Here is a 15,382-nt window from a genome sequence, read left to right as displayed (position 1 = left end):
GAATCAAAAAGATAGGAAGTAGTTAGATAAGAAAGCTGAACTATGTCCTTTCTGCTCCATTGACCCATGTACTTATTTTTTTAAAAACAGATTTTAAACCTCTCTTAGCCCCATACATATCTTCATCTAAAATTTTATCTTTAACTGGTGTTGCTTCAAACACAGGTTACATGATAAACATACCCCTCATCACCCCTCTGGGAAGAAACTTGGTGTCATTTACATATATTTCAATTATCCATCATTTATCAAGCACTTATTATGTCTCAGGTCTTGTGCCCATTCAGTCCCTACAAAATCCCTAGAGATGGTTATTGATAATCCTTCCACTGTTCAAATGAGAAACATTAATTTCGGAAAGGTTGACATTATTTTCTTAAAACCATACTCCTAATAAGTAATAATAAAAATATTGCCATATTTTTAATTGCTTATCAGGGACCAGGCGATGTGCTAAATGTTTTATATAGACTGTCTTTTTCAAAGCCTCATGGTAGTTTTATATTCTCAGTTTACAGATGAGGAAAACAATGCTTGAAATGTTATACAAGCTTGCTAAGGTGTCATAAGGGGTTGATTCTTGTTTTAAAACCAGGCAAACTTGTTGATTTCAGAGCTCACTCACTTAAAATGATCAATCTGTTATATTGCTCACTTACCATTTGGATATATAAAAGCTCTGAATTAGAACTACTCAGGTCTCTGACTCTGTGTGCTGTGACTTCCACCCTCTAGTTACCCTTGACTTCTATATTCCTCCTTAAAATGGGCTTTGGGAACTCAACTCTAATTTATAACATAGCATCTATGAGTAACATGTCTTTGGCTTATTGTTGTCCAGGAGCGAATTCCGTGATATATTTAGAGTCATCTTGGGTATAAGTTGTAGTCTGTGGGCCTCCTAGGTCCAGCAGTTGATTTGATCCTCTATTATACCTCTTTTAGAGTGCTTTCTTTGTTTTATCAGCAGGCGAAGGAATTGATCATTAGAATACACCTTCATACTGTTTTTGAGTCAGATTTTCAAAAGTAACTTACCAATCTTTTTGATAAAGTTTACTGGCAGCTACTGTACTTTATGATTGTAAAGGGGAATTTTGTTTGTTTTAGTTCATGTATTCTTCAATCTTCTTTCTAGGTTGGAATAATTCTTCATTATTCCACCCTTGCTACAGTTCTCTGGGTGGGAGTGACAGCTCGGAATATCTACAAACAAGTCACTAGAAAAGCTAAAAGATGCCAGGATCCTGATGAGCTGCCACCTCCACCAAGACCAATGCTCAGGTATCTAATATCTTTGTGTACTGTTTTATGTTAAATGTCCAGTACATCTTAAATTTAATGAAGCATGGCCATAACAAAAAATTGCTCAGTGAATTTTGGAAAGTAAAAAAAATGGACTTGTAAGTAGCCTTGCAACTGGGAGTGCTTTGTGAAGTTATGTATCCTCTCTATGCCTTTCTGTCTCATACAAAGTGGGAATGATTCTCCTTCACAGAGTTGTTGTGAGGAATAAGTGACTGACTTTGTAAAGCACTTAAGATGGTACTGGCCACAGAGTAAGCTCTGTGAAAATATGAGCTGTTTCTATTTCCTTGAGGTCATGGGATAGATTTTAACCTAGTCAAGTACATATCCATGTGGTTATTCTCTACAAAAGACAAAACAGTTTTGGGGTCATGCTCTTCCTACCATTACAATCTGAATCCGTTGTCAATGGATTCTTGTGCTGGATGAGTAGAAGTCAGTCGATCAGTGTCTCTGAGTGTGTTGAATGCTGGATGTGTACCTTGCCCTGGGCCAGGGACTGAAGGCAAACCTCCTGCCCTTGAGGGGTTTACAGTCTGAGGAGACAATCTGAAAGAAGAACCCGCTGCAGCTGTGTAAGAGCTGGAGTGGAGATGTGTTATTTGAAAGTATCAACAAAGGAGCCATTAATTCTGCGGGGGGATGGTAGGCTATTAGGAGTTGCTTGACCACCGGCACAAGGGATGGAGGTTGCACTACAGATACAGGATCTCGTGGCGAGCTGAGCAAATTTGAGAAGTGCAGTTTGGCTGAGGCAGGAACCTAGGGTATACAGTGTACAGTAGTAGGACTCAGAGTGAAAACTGCGTTTCAGGCCTTGGTGGGGGGCCAGGTTAAAATGTGGGCTATACATTGGAATGCTGGAGGGTAGGGGGCATATTTAATAATTCCACTGAGGTCATTCGGGGGTCCCCGTGAGGACTGCAGCTAGAACAGTGGCATGGAGATTAGAGAGGATACGTGTTCAGACACCTGAGGCAGTTTCTCCAGGATTGATGGCCAGCTGGATTTGAGGGTGTGTGCCAGGATTCGAAGGTGGCTGCAGAGTGTTTACTCCAGTTCGCTAAGGCCCCTCTGCAGATGGTGCGTCCATCAACTGAGAAAATCATAGAGGAAAAGCAGATGCGGGGACTCCGGGAGGGTGAGCACAGGGGAGGTGGGCTCACCAGTACTCTGTCGTGGAAAGTTTACATTTTGGGAGTCTGGTGCTCAGCAGAGAAATCGAGCTACGTGTACTCTGGACAGGACAGGAGATGTCTTCACGTGTATTCGTTGAAGCACTGATAACGAGCAACCTCTCCTAGAGAAAAGTTAGTTAAGAATGATCCCTGGGCCGTATCAGTGGGCCATAGCAGGTAAAGCGAAGAATTGAAAGAGAACATTGAAGATTCGGGGGAGAGCGGTTCCATGGGTGGGAAGGGGCAGCAGGAGTGCTGGGCCATGGTCAGATTGCAGGATGTGATTTGACACCCCTGTCAGTGGTATTAAAGGAACTGAGGGATGGCGTTTGGCTAAGAGATAGGAATCCTACCTATCCTCATGCAGCTTTCTGTTAGGTTTCCTTTCTGTTAGGTGATTAAAAACAAAAAGGCGGCTTGGGCTGCAAAGCCTGTGCAGTCCCTAGTGACCTGCAGGTACCCCCCCTTTGCTTTAGACACTGCAAGCTCACCCTTTAGGATGCTCTCCTTCCCCCATGTCCCTGAGCTTAAAGAAACCCCAGCATCGCGGCTACCTGGAGGGTGGATGTGGGGCTTGCCTTGAGTCTGCTGGCCTCAGAGAGGGCAGTTTCAGTAGCATGGTAGGTGGAAGCGGCCTCATCTCACAATAAGGTGACAAAGGTGAGGCACTTGATGGTGCTATTGTTTCCAGGGGTTTGTCACCAAAGGGAGCAAGAAAGAAGGTGCTGGTTGAAGGAAAGTTTTAGAAGATAGGGAAAACATGAATAGACTTATAGGCTGGAAGGAATATGCAGTGGAGAAGAAGATTTACAGCTGCAAAATAAGGGTTATTTGGTAACAGGCAGTCCCAGAGTCGGGTGGGGAAGGAGTGGCAGAGAGGAATGTGGAGCCCGAGATAAATTTGGGTGAACTGATGCCTTCTTTTCAGGTATGAAGCAGCTATGAATTAGCATAGCAGGAAGAAGGGCAGGGCCACAGACGTTGGCCTGCCTCTAATCTGTGAAATTAGAAGACAGGGTTATAGTTTTATAGGGTAATTAGCTGTCTTTTTCAGCAATGATATCATATTGAAGGATTTTAGTACCTGTGAGCATGACTAAGAAAAAATGTATGGAAAATGTGTTACGAATATTGCCTTTATCCAGCCAGTTAGCATTTGGACTGTGTCTTTGGACCTGGCAAATACAGAATTAAGATTGGCTGTACCCAGGGGTAGCTAGCTGGGGTAGGACGTTCCCTGTTCTCTTTTCAGAGAACTCAAAGAAGCTGTACCTCCCCGCAAAAAGTTGTTCTTCATAGGACCAGCCACTCTGTCTCCCTCATTTCTTCCTGCACCAGCTAGTCTGTGGGAAAGGGGTCAGGAAGGGCCTGAGTGCTGCAGGGCGTTGCTGGGATCCAGGTATCTTTCTTGTCCCAATCTCGGCTGACTGAAGATAAGCATACACAGCAGTAGAACATCCTGGAATATGCAGGTTTAGCCGGACATTAATAAATAAATAACGTCATTACGTATTTAGTCTGACCTGTGGCGCAGTAAGATCTTAAAGTCCATTATGTAGTGGACTAACTTTCTGCTTCATCAGCTGAATCTAAAAGAAGCCCCATTCCCCCAAAAGAAAAAAGTATAAACTGAAGCTCTACCTGTAGTAGCTTACTGTTACTTTGCCTGTCCACAGGGTGGCAGAAGCTGACCAGCTTTCCTTAACTCAGAAACCTTATACGCTTTTTAAAAAAAAAAGAAATCCAAAGTAAATAAAAACTTTAAAAAATGTTATTGTTAACAAAGCAGGCTTTAAGTGTTAACCTTCAATGCATTATTGGAATAGTAATGAATCTTTAAGGAATAACTTCTGCAGTACTGAGATACTGTGAGGTATCCACCTTAATGAATTGGATTGATGTGCTCTTATTTCCATCACTGCCCTTTCTAGGTTTTACCTGATCGGTGGCGGTATACCCGTGATAGTTTGTGGCATAACAGCGGCAGCAAACATCAAGAATTACGGTAGTCGACCAAATGCGCCCTAGTGAGTATTTAGTGTCCTCTGCGTACCTGAGTCGATTGCTTCTCTTCTAACTGTTTCCTAAGCACTAAAGTTTACTGCAGTTTCTTAAACGGTGTGTTGACATGTGTAGCATCTGAGCTGGTTCCCCATTTTCTTTCCTAGCTGCTGGATGGCATGGGAACCCTCCTTGGGAGCCTTCTACGGGCCTGCCAGCTTCATCACTTTTGTAAACTGTATGTACTTTCTAAGCATATTTATTCAGTTGAAAAGACATCCTGAGCGCAAATACGAGCTGAAGGAACCCAGTGAGGAGCAGCAGAGGCTGGCAGCCAATGAAAATGGCGAAGTAAATCATCAGGATTCCCTGTCTCAATCCCTCATCTCAACATCAGCCCTGGAAAATGAGCATACTTTCCACTCTCAGCTTTTGGGAGCCAGCCTCACCTTGCTCTTATATGTCGCTTTGTGGATGTTTGGGGCCTTGGCTGTTTCTTTGTATTACCCTTTAGACTTGGTTTTCAGCTTCTTTTTCGGAGCCACGTGTTTGAGCCTCAGTGCATTCATCGTGGTTCACCATTGTGTCAACAGGGAGGACGTCCGGCTCGCATGGATCATGACTTGCTGCCCGGGCCGGAGCGCGTACTCAGTCCAGGTCAACGTGCAGCCCCCCAGCTCCAGTGGGCCGAGCGGGGAGGCCCCCAAGTGCACCAACAGCAGCACAGAATCTTCATGCACAAACAAGAGTGCCTCAAGCTTCAAAAACTCCTCCCAGGGCTGCAAATTAACAAACTTGCAGGCTGCTGCAGCTCAGTGCCATACCAACTCTCTGCCTTTGAATGCCACACCTCAGCTTGACAATAGTCTGACGGAGCATTCGATGGACAATGATATTAAAATGCACGTGGCGCCTTTAGAAGTTCCATTTCGAACAAACGTACACCCAAGCCGCCATCATAAAAACAGAAGTAAAGGGCACCGGGCCAGCAGACTCACAGTCCTCAGAGAATATGCCTATGACGTCCCCACGAGCGTGGAAGGCAGCGTGCAGAATGGCCTGTCGAAAAGCCGGCCGGGCAGTAATGAAGGACACTCTCGGAGTCGAAGGGCTTACTTAGCCTACAGAGAGAGACAGTACAACCCGCCTCAACAAGATAGCAGTGATGCTTGTAGCACACTTCCCAAAAGCAGCAGGAATTTTGAAAAGCCTGTTTCAACTAGTAGTAAAAAAGATGCATTAAGGAAGCCAACTGTAGTTGAACTTGAAAGTCAGCAGAAGTCTTATGGCCTCAACTTAGCCATTCAGAACGGACCAATCAAAAGCACTGGGCAGGATGGACCCTTGCTGGGTATGGATAGCACTGGCAATGTGAGGACTGGATTATGGAAACACGAAACTACTGTGTAGCATTGGTGGGCTTCCTGGGCAGAAATCCACATAAACTGTGATACTCAAATTCCTTTAAGCTATGAACATGTAAAAACCGACTGTTTACAGCCACCTTAGGGATTCAAAAGAATTTTGAATAAACTTCTAAGTTTTGTATTTTATGTATTTTATATCCCCCACGTGTTGCTTTTTTATGAATTTTGAAAAAAAAAAAAAACCCTCTTAAAAAAAAAACAACCTTCTAAAAACCCTCTGGTGGCTTGTTTTAGTTGTCAGAGCACCAGCAGGACGTTTTGAGAATCTGAAATGTAATTTTCTTGGGATCTGTAATATCTACTTAACATTTCAGGCTTGTATGTAATACAATAAATAGGTGTTTGTTATTGTGTCAATCTTATATTTTTACATTTTAGGAGCATTTAGTGCTATTTTAATGAAGTTTGTGCATTGGGATAGTTTAATGAGAATTATACACGTATCAGTTATCAGATTTTTACATGATTAGCTCCACTGATGGCATATAAATCAAAGAGCTTTTGGATTGTTGTATTTTATAAATACAGTTTTTTATATGCTACAAGTTTTTTTTTTAAATCTCACAGAATTTTTTTTGAAAACGGAGATGCCTAAAAAGCTTTTCCTAAATTGCATTACTTTAGCCCATCTTTTTAATACTATTTTTGATATTTTTGTGGCTTTTCAGTGGTTTATATTTGGTTTTCCTATTCATTCTTTTTTTTTTCCCAGCACATGTTATTTCTTTTTAATTGAAATATAATTGACTTATTATATTAGTTTCAGGTGTACCACATAGTGATTTGATATTTTTATACATTATGAAGATAGTAATCACCACGGTAAGTCTGGTTACCATCCGTCATCATACGAAGTTCTTAAAATATTGTTGACTCTATTCCCTATGCTGTATGTCGCATCCCCACGACTTAATTATTTTATAACTGGAAGTTTGCCTCTTCATCCCCTTCCCATATATGAACGTAAATGAAAAGGTGTCATACAAGGTTCACGTTCACTTACTTTGGATTCTTCAATATTGGCTCTTATCTGTTGGCTGTTACTTTGTTCTTAAACAGATAAAGTTCCTCAGGTTCATGCTAAAGTTCTAATTTTTAAATTCCTCTCTAAGGGCAAACACAGGTCTGATGCAAAAGTTATCGTTGGTCAGTGATGCACTGCAGTCCTTATCTATCTCCTGTCTCCAGGCTCACTGGGGTCCTTTCCGGGAAAGTTAGATCGGGTCTGCCCTGGCTCCTTTGTGCATTCACTTCTCTCCGATATGCAAGTCAACGCCTGAAAAGATTGGCACAGCTTAGATCTGTTTTTGGCACTAGTCTCAAGGTTTGAATCAGATCAGATTCAAAATATATATCCAAGAAATGCTAAAGTCAAGCTTGATAAACCTCAAAATCTGAGCAATTTACTGCTTACTTAGAGTAATTCTCAGAGATGATACCAGGTGATCACGCATTATAGTGTTAAGTGTTCATTTTGCATTGGGTTACTGCATTAGAAATTATTTTGCTTCGCAATAATAAAACTGGTGGTTCTATTTAAGCCTTTTGTTAGGTGTTGTTTTAAAGGCATTCTTTTTGATGGAGGAAACAAGGCAATTAAGTAGATAGATCTGGCACCTGTACATTTAACTACCGCCTAGCCTAGGGTCTCCAGGTAAGTTGATATATATGTGCAGGATGATGTTTAGAAATGACCAAGACAAACTAATAAGGAATGGAGTAAATAATTCTTTTTTTAAATTGTTATTGTTATTTAAATTTTTCTCTGTTATTTTTCAGTATATGACTCCAACGTTTAATCTGTTTATTTGACCCGTAGGTCAAATAGAAAAAGAACTTTGTTCTGCTTTTTCCTACTTCCACAGGAAATGAGGGCTTTCCCTTCTTGGAAGTGTTCACCCTTCAGTAAGCATTTATTAATTTAAACAGAGCTTCTTGTAGGTAACAGAAGGAAGAGAAGCCTGGGACTGGTAGAGTTGGGGACTGGAAAGAAATCAAATATTTGGAATAAAATGAAGATTCCACTAAAAATATTCAGAGTGTTTTGATACACAAAGCATAGTTGATGAGTGATGACTTGATGCATTATATTCTTAGTATTTGAATTGAAATTTCATGTTTGTGAATAAGAAGTGAATAAAACATTGCATCCTTCCCATATTTGTCTTTTATAATCTATGGCTTGTTGCTAGTTGAGGTTTCTCTGTTTTTCATAGAATCATAAACTCTTAAGGTATGCTTCAGTTGTCTTAAAAATTGGCTCATTCATTTTCCTCATTTTAAATTTTCAGCAACTGAGGCTCAAAGAGTTTCTTACCTGCTGAAGTACCAGCAGGTTATGCCACATCCAGGACCAGGTCCATGTTCTCTGATGCCACGTCCGCTGTGCTTTGATTGCTTCTCTGAAGGCAAGCACCTGTGCTCTTCACAGTGTCTATTATCTGTAATTTTACTAAACTTTCTCATCCTGGTTATTTTGAGTTTTGTTTTAAATTTCATTTATTTATTTATTTTTGGCCGCGTTGGGTCTTTGTTGCTGCACGTGGGCTTTCTCCAGTTGCGGAGATCAGGGGCCACTTTTTGTTGAGTGTGCCAGCCTCCCATTGCGGTGGCTTCTCTCGTTGCGGAGCATGGGCTCTAGGCGCACAGGCTTCAGCAGTTGTGGCACGTGGGCTCAGTGGTTGTGGTACGTGGCCTCCAGAGAGCAGGCTCAGTAGTTGTGGTGCATGGGTCCAGTTGCTCCGCGGCATGTGGGATCTTCCCGGACCAGGGATCCAACCCGTGTTCGCTGCATTGGCAGGTGGACTCCTAACCACTGTGCCACCAGGGAAGTCCCTATTTTGAGTTTTAATTTCATAATGAGGTATAATTGGTTGTATCTACTTAAGGAAACACACATGATTTATTCCATGAAAGTTTTTCTTTAAATCAAGCTGTTACATACTATGTAATGTGTGTAATATGCACACTTTATACGTATATAATGATGTTATATACTAATCTATTTTTAGGTAACAATTAGAAATTAGGTTTGTGTATGAGTATTTTTTGTGATTTATATACATGTGTAAAAGTATGTTAATATTTCAGGTTGTAAATAGGTGGCAACTAATTTCTAAATCTCAGGCTGTTTTGCACGTGTAACTTAATGTAACTCCATGTTCACTATTTATATAAATAGGTATAATATAAACAGATGGCAATTTATGTGTAAATGCTAAGGTTTAGATTGTGTTTATTATTGAGAAGTAACAATGTTAAAACATTTAGGCCTGTGTATTTCAGGCATTGAGTTCAAATACCCAAACTGAAGTTGGTTGAGACCATAAAAAAAGAGGAAGTAAAAAAATTAACTGAATGAGGGCTTCCCTGGTGGCGCAGTGGTTGAGAGTCCGCCTGCCGATGCAGGGGACACGGGTTCGTGCCCCGGTCCAGGAGGATCCCACATGCTGCGGAGCAGCTGGGCCCGTGAGCCATGGCCGCTGAGCCTGCGCATCCGGAGCCTGTGCTCCGCAACAGGAGAGGCCACAACAGTGAGAGGCCCGCATACCGCAAAAAAAAAAAAAAAAAAAAATTAACTGAATACATTTGATGCAGGAATTAAACTAAATCATCAAGTTAAGTGTTGCATACAACAGCAATCCGAAATTTAAAACAAACGTTAATTTTGTTTTTCCTTTCACATTCCCAGAATCATTCAATTACTTTAATATTCACTTCAGTGCTCTTAGCTAAGAAATGATTTGATTATTTATAACTACTTATATTTCCCGAACTTAAGTCATTTTATCACTTACGCCAATTTTGCTGTACTTTCCCTAAATTTATATTAATACTGTCACATGGATCAACTCACTTTTTTTCCCACTGAAATATAAGTAATAATAAAACCAATAGATTTATTTGTATAAATAAAGCAAACTCCTCAAGGAGAAATTTGTAACTTTATAAATTTGTCAGTAATAAAAATCTTTGACTGTATGTTGCTTGGTTTTAGACAAAGATGAAATAGCAATCGGTAAGATTTTTTTTAAGTTTTGGTATTAATTGAATTTTCTTCCCAACCTACCTATGGGTCTCCAGTCTAGAACCATGTCTTATATTGGCCATTAGAGGCTCATAGCCAGTGGTAATACTGGAATACTGGAGGCATCAATTGAGAAACACAAGTTGAGTATTAACTTAATTATTGTAGGTTAATGAGTCCTGTCTTTCTACCTTCCCTGGCGTACCCAGCTCTGTGTGGGATGAAGTCTCAGGCAGCCTCTGGTCATAGCTTTTTTCCAGCATCTTTTCACCATGGATGTCACTGATTCATAGGTGGATACTGAGTGTGAACTTACAGGACCATAATATTAATATTAAGGAACCCCCATTTATATAGTCAGCAATGGACCACTACCTTTGCTTATAGAGTTGGATGCTTAGAATTAGCTTAGAACTTGTTTAACAAAGTTTTGCTTCATTCTGTTTGAAACATGTACTGTCCTTCTGTGTCATGTATTTAAAATGGTAGAAGGAAAAAGAGTTAAATTCCATTGTATGCTGCTGCCATCTAGTTTGAGCCTATCTGATGAAGGCTTTTGTTTACAAGACTTTTCTAAGTATATTCAAAAAGTTCAAAATATTTTCAGAGGGCTCTTCAGATGCATTCCTTAATGGGATTGTTGCAACAATGTAAAGAATTCAGCTAATCATATTTTCAATTTTGCAATAATTGTGTTCATTCTGTCTTGGCATATAATATTGATGTTTTGCTTGTACAGAAAAATTGAGTGTTCAGATGAGCAATTATATGCAAGTTATGATTGCTTGCAAAGCCAGGTCTAGTCATGTGTACCAACTCAGGTTGAAGATTGTGTCTAGGAAGATACTCCGTATGAAAGTAATGAACTCCAGTTCTAAACAGGTATTTTTTGTTATCAGTGTCAATTCCTTTATGAAACTGTGTAAAAACGTCAATTTGGTGGCCACAACCATGGTTTACAAATTTTTACCGCTTAGTTTTTTTTTAACTTTCATGTTGAGTCTGGGTAAACTTTTTTAAAAAGTCAACATTTTAGAGGCTTAACGCAATGAAAGTTTCTTGCTGAAATAGTCTGGCATGTACGTTCCTAGCATGGCACCTCTCCCCAGGAGTTCTCACCCAGGTTTCTGCCCTTCTCTTGGTACTTCCTCAGAGGATGGAGGATGGCACATGGGAGGGTTTTATGGATCAGGCCTGGAGATGGCGTATATTTTTTCTACCCACAATCCATTGGCCAAAACACAGTTGTGGCCACACCTAACTACACAGAATCCAGGAAATGTAGTCTAGGTGTGTGTCCAGGGAGGAAAGGGAGATGGCTTAGTGAGCAATTAATCAGATTGTCACAGGGATAAATTCCTGGTATGTTCAACAGTGAGCTTTATTCCCACCTAGTCTTCATTACCATTTTTTTTTTTGCGGTATGCAGGCCTCTCACTGTTGTGGCCTCTCCCGTTGCTGAGCACAGGCTCCGGACGCGCAGGCTCAGCGGCCATGGCTCACGGGCCTAGCCGCTCCGCAGCATGTGGGATCTTCCCAGACCGGGGCACGAACCCGTGTCCCCTGCATCGGCAGGCAGACTCTCAACCACTGTGCCACCAGGGAAGCCCTTCATTACCTTTTTTAAAATCTTACTTTTAAGCACTGATCCTTTATGAGTTCCAAACAAAAATGCTAGGTTTTAAGTCAGTTTGCAAATTATGTGATGGTTAGTTTTGAAAAGAATTCACTAGAAATTCAGTATCCATTTTGCTAAACTATGTCCTTCATATTCTCATTTAAAAATGATTATATTGGAAGGTTCATTTCCTAAAGGTTAAATATATACACAGTTGTTTTGCAGTCAATCCCTAGAACTTTTTGGTCTTGCAAAATGGAAACTCTATACCCATTAAACAACTCCCCACTCCCCGCCCCCAGCCTCTGGCTATCATCATTCTAGTTTGTTTCTGTAAATTTGAGTACTCTCTACACCTCATGTAAGTGGAATCATACAGTATTTGTCTTTTTCTGACTGGTTTATTTCATTTAGCATTATGTCCTCAGGGTTCATTCATGTTGTAAGCATATGTCAGAATTTATTTCCTTTTTAAGGTGGCACGTATATTCCACATTTTCTTTATCCGTTCATTCGCCAGTGGACATTTGGGTTGTTTCTACCTTTTGTCTTTTGTGAATAGTGCTGCTATGAAAATGAGTGTACAGAGATCTCTTCTAGTCCCTATTTTCAGTTCTTTTGGGTTTAGGTCCAGAAGGGAATTACTGGATCATATGGTAATTCTACTTTAAAATTTTTGAGGAACCACTGTACTGCTTTTCCTAGGGGCAGCACCATCCTACTTTCTCACCAACAGTGCACAGGGGATCCAGTTTCTCCACATCCTTGCCAAGACTTATTTTCTGGGGTTTTGTTTGTTTCTTTCCTTTTTTTGGTAGTAGCTTACCTGATTAGGTGTGAGGTGATATCTCATTTTGGTTTTGATTTTCATTTCACTAATGGTAAGTGATATCAAGCATCTTTTCACATGTTTGTTGGCCATTTGTGTATCTTCTTTGGAGAAATGTGTGTTCACATCCTTTGTCCATTTTTTAATTGAGTTATTTGTTGTTGAATTGTAGGTGCTTTATCTATTCTGAATATTAACTCCTTATCAGATATGTGATTTGCAAATATTTTCTTCCATTTCATTGATTTATTTTTAATTCTATTCATTGTGTCCTTTGACACACAGAAGTTTGTAATTTGGTGTCCAGTTTATATTTACTTTTGTTCCCTATGCTTTGGTATCATATTCAAGAAATCTTTGCCAATCCAGTGTCATAAAGCTTTTCCCCTATGTTTTCTTCTAAGAGTTTTGTAGTTTTAAGTCTTACATTTAGGTCTTTGATACATTTTATGTTAAAGTAAGGATGCAGCTTCATTCTTTTGCCTGTGAATATTCAGTTTTCCCAGCATCATTTGTTGAAGAGACAGTCCTTTCTCCATTGAATGGTCTTGCCACCCTTGTTGAAAATCATTTGATCCTGTTTCTGAGGGCTTGTTCCTGGGCTCTCTACTCTATCCTATCGATCTATATGTCTCTCCTTTTTTTTTTTTTTTTTTTTTTTTTTTTTTTTTTTTTTGCGGTTCACGGGCCTCTCACTTGTTGTGGCCTCTCCCGTTGCGGAGCACAGGCTCCGGACACACAGGCCCAGCAGCCATGGCTCACGGGCCTAGCCGCTTCGTGGCATGTGGGATCTTCCCAGACCGGGGCATGAACCCTGTGTCCCCTGCATCGGCAGGCGGACTCTCAACCACTGCGCCACCAGGGAAGCCCTATGTGTCTCTCTTTATGTCAGTACCACACTCTTAATTACTGTAGCTTTGTAATAAGTTTTGAGATCAGGAAGTGTGAGACCTCCAACTTTGTTTTCCTTTTTCAAGAGTGTAGTTTTAGTTTGCTAGGGCTACCATAATAAAATACCACTGATTGGGTGGTTTAAACAGCAGACTTTTATTTTCTCACAGTTCTGGATGCTACAAGTCCAAGATCAAGGTATTGACAGGTTTGGTTCCTTATGAGGCCTCTCTCATTACTTTCAGATGGCCACCTTCTCTTTCCGTTCTCACATGGCCCTTCTTTATGTACATCCTGGACGTCTCTCTAATGTATCAAAATTTCCTCTTTTAAGAACACCAGTCAGATTGGATTAGGCCCACCCCAGTCACCTCTTTAAAGGTCCTGTCTCCAAATACGGTCACATTCTGAGCTACTGGGGGTCAGAGCTTCAACATAGGAGTTCTGGGGGACATAATAACGCACATAATGATTACTTTGGTTATTTGGGATTATTTGAGATTCCAAATGAATTTTAGGATGGGTTTTTCTATTTCTGCAAAAAACATGTTTTGGATTTTGATAAGGGATTGAGCTAAATCTGTAGGTTTCTTTGGGTCATATTGACATTACAACATGTTTATTATAGGACATGTAGTAGTTATAGTAGTAGTTACAGTAGTACATATTTATTGAAAAAACTCCATGTATAAGTGAACCCTGCACAGTTTAAGCCTGTGCTGTGTTGTTCACGGGTCAACTGTATTTTATTTATTTTTGATAATATTATAAAAGGAATTGTCTTCTAAATTTCATTGCTTGGATTGTTCATTGTTAGTGGAAACACAACTGATTTTTGTGACTTGATATTGTACCTTGTAACTGCTGAATTTGTCTATTCTAACAGTTTGTTTTCAGTGTTTAAATTTTCCTTATGTAAGATCATGTCATTTTTGAACAGAGATAATTTTATTTCTTCCTTTCCAATTTGGGTAAATTTTGTTTCTTTTTCTTGTCTAACTGCTTTGGCTAGGACTTCCCGTACTATGTTGAATAGAAGCGATGAAAGTATCTTTGTCTTTAAAAAATTTTTTTCAAATTGTAGTATGGTTGATTTACAATATTATATTAGTTTTAGGTGTACAGTATAGTGATTCGATGTTTTTATAGTTTATACTACTTTTAAAATTATTGTAAAATATTGACTATATTCTCATACATTACATCCTGTGCTGTATATTACATCCTTGTATCTTATCTTATACCTAGTAGTTGGTACCTCTTAATCCCCTTCCCCTATCTTGCCCTTCCCCCCACCCCTCTCCCCACTGGTAACCACTAGTTTTGTTCTCTGTATCTGTGAGTCTGTTTCTGTTTTGCTATATTCATTTGTTTATTTTTTAGATTCCACGTATAAGTGAAAACATGCAGTATTCATCTCTCTTTGTCTGACTTACTTCACTAAGCATAATACCCTCCAGATTTGACCATGTTGTTGCAAATGGTGAAATTCCATTCATTGTTATGGATGAGTAATATTCCATTATCTGTCTCTCTCTCTCTCACATTTTCTTTATCCATTCATCTGTTGATGGGCACTTAGGTTGCTTCCATATCTTGGCTATTGTAAATAATGCTGCTGTGAGTATTGGGGTGCATATATCTTTTCAAATTAGTGTTTTCATCTTGTTCCTGATCTCAGAGGAAAAACTTTCAGTTTTTCACCATTGAGTGTGATGTTAGCTGTGGGCTTTTCATATATGGTTTTTGTTATGTTGAAGTAGTTTCTTTTATTCCTAGTTTGTTGAATGTTTTTGTTATGAAAGGGTACTAAATTTTATCAGTGCTTTTCCTGCATCAGTTGAGGTGCTCATGGGTTTTTTCCCCCTTTATTTTGTAAATGTGGTATAGTACATTGATTGACTTTCATGTATTGAATCATACTTTCACTCCAGGAATAAATCCTACTTGATCATGGTATATAATCCTTTTAATGTGCTGTTGAATTTTTTTTTGCTATTATTTTATTGAAGATTTTTACACTCATAGTCCTCTAGTATTTCATCTTTTGATATGACATTAGATTTAGGTGTTTTGTAAATAGCTTTTATGATATTAAGAAAG

At 39.7% G+C, this 15,382-nt stretch overlaps 1 protein-coding gene across 6 annotated transcripts in view; it reads left to right on the top strand.

The window, feature by feature from the left end:
* Positions 1-7,978, top strand: part of ADGRA3 (adhesion G protein-coupled receptor A3) — a 119,034-nt gene extending 111,056 nt beyond the window's left edge. For all 6 annotated transcript variants that reach the window (XM_079920815.1, XM_079920817.1, XM_079920816.1 and 3 more), the window contains 3 exons: positions 1,139-1,284; positions 4,418-4,513; positions 4,655-7,978. In XM_079920815.1, the coding sequence (XP_079776941.1) occupies positions 1,139-1,284; positions 4,418-4,513; positions 4,655-5,897 (1,485 nt within the window). In that variant the 3' untranslated portion in view covers positions 5,898-7,978. The remainder of the gene's footprint in view (positions 1-1,138; positions 1,285-4,417; positions 4,514-4,654) is intronic.
* Positions 7,979-15,382: the final 7,404 nt, after the last annotated feature.

The sequence above is a fragment of the Stenella coeruleoalba genome (assembly GCF_951394435.1).
Source record: "Stenella coeruleoalba genome assembly, chromosome: 4".
NCBI classification, from domain to species: Eukaryota; Metazoa; Chordata; class Mammalia; order Artiodactyla; family Delphinidae; genus Stenella; species Stenella coeruleoalba.
Note: the sequence above shows the minus strand (reverse complement) of the source record. Positions and strands in the feature narration are given on the sequence as shown.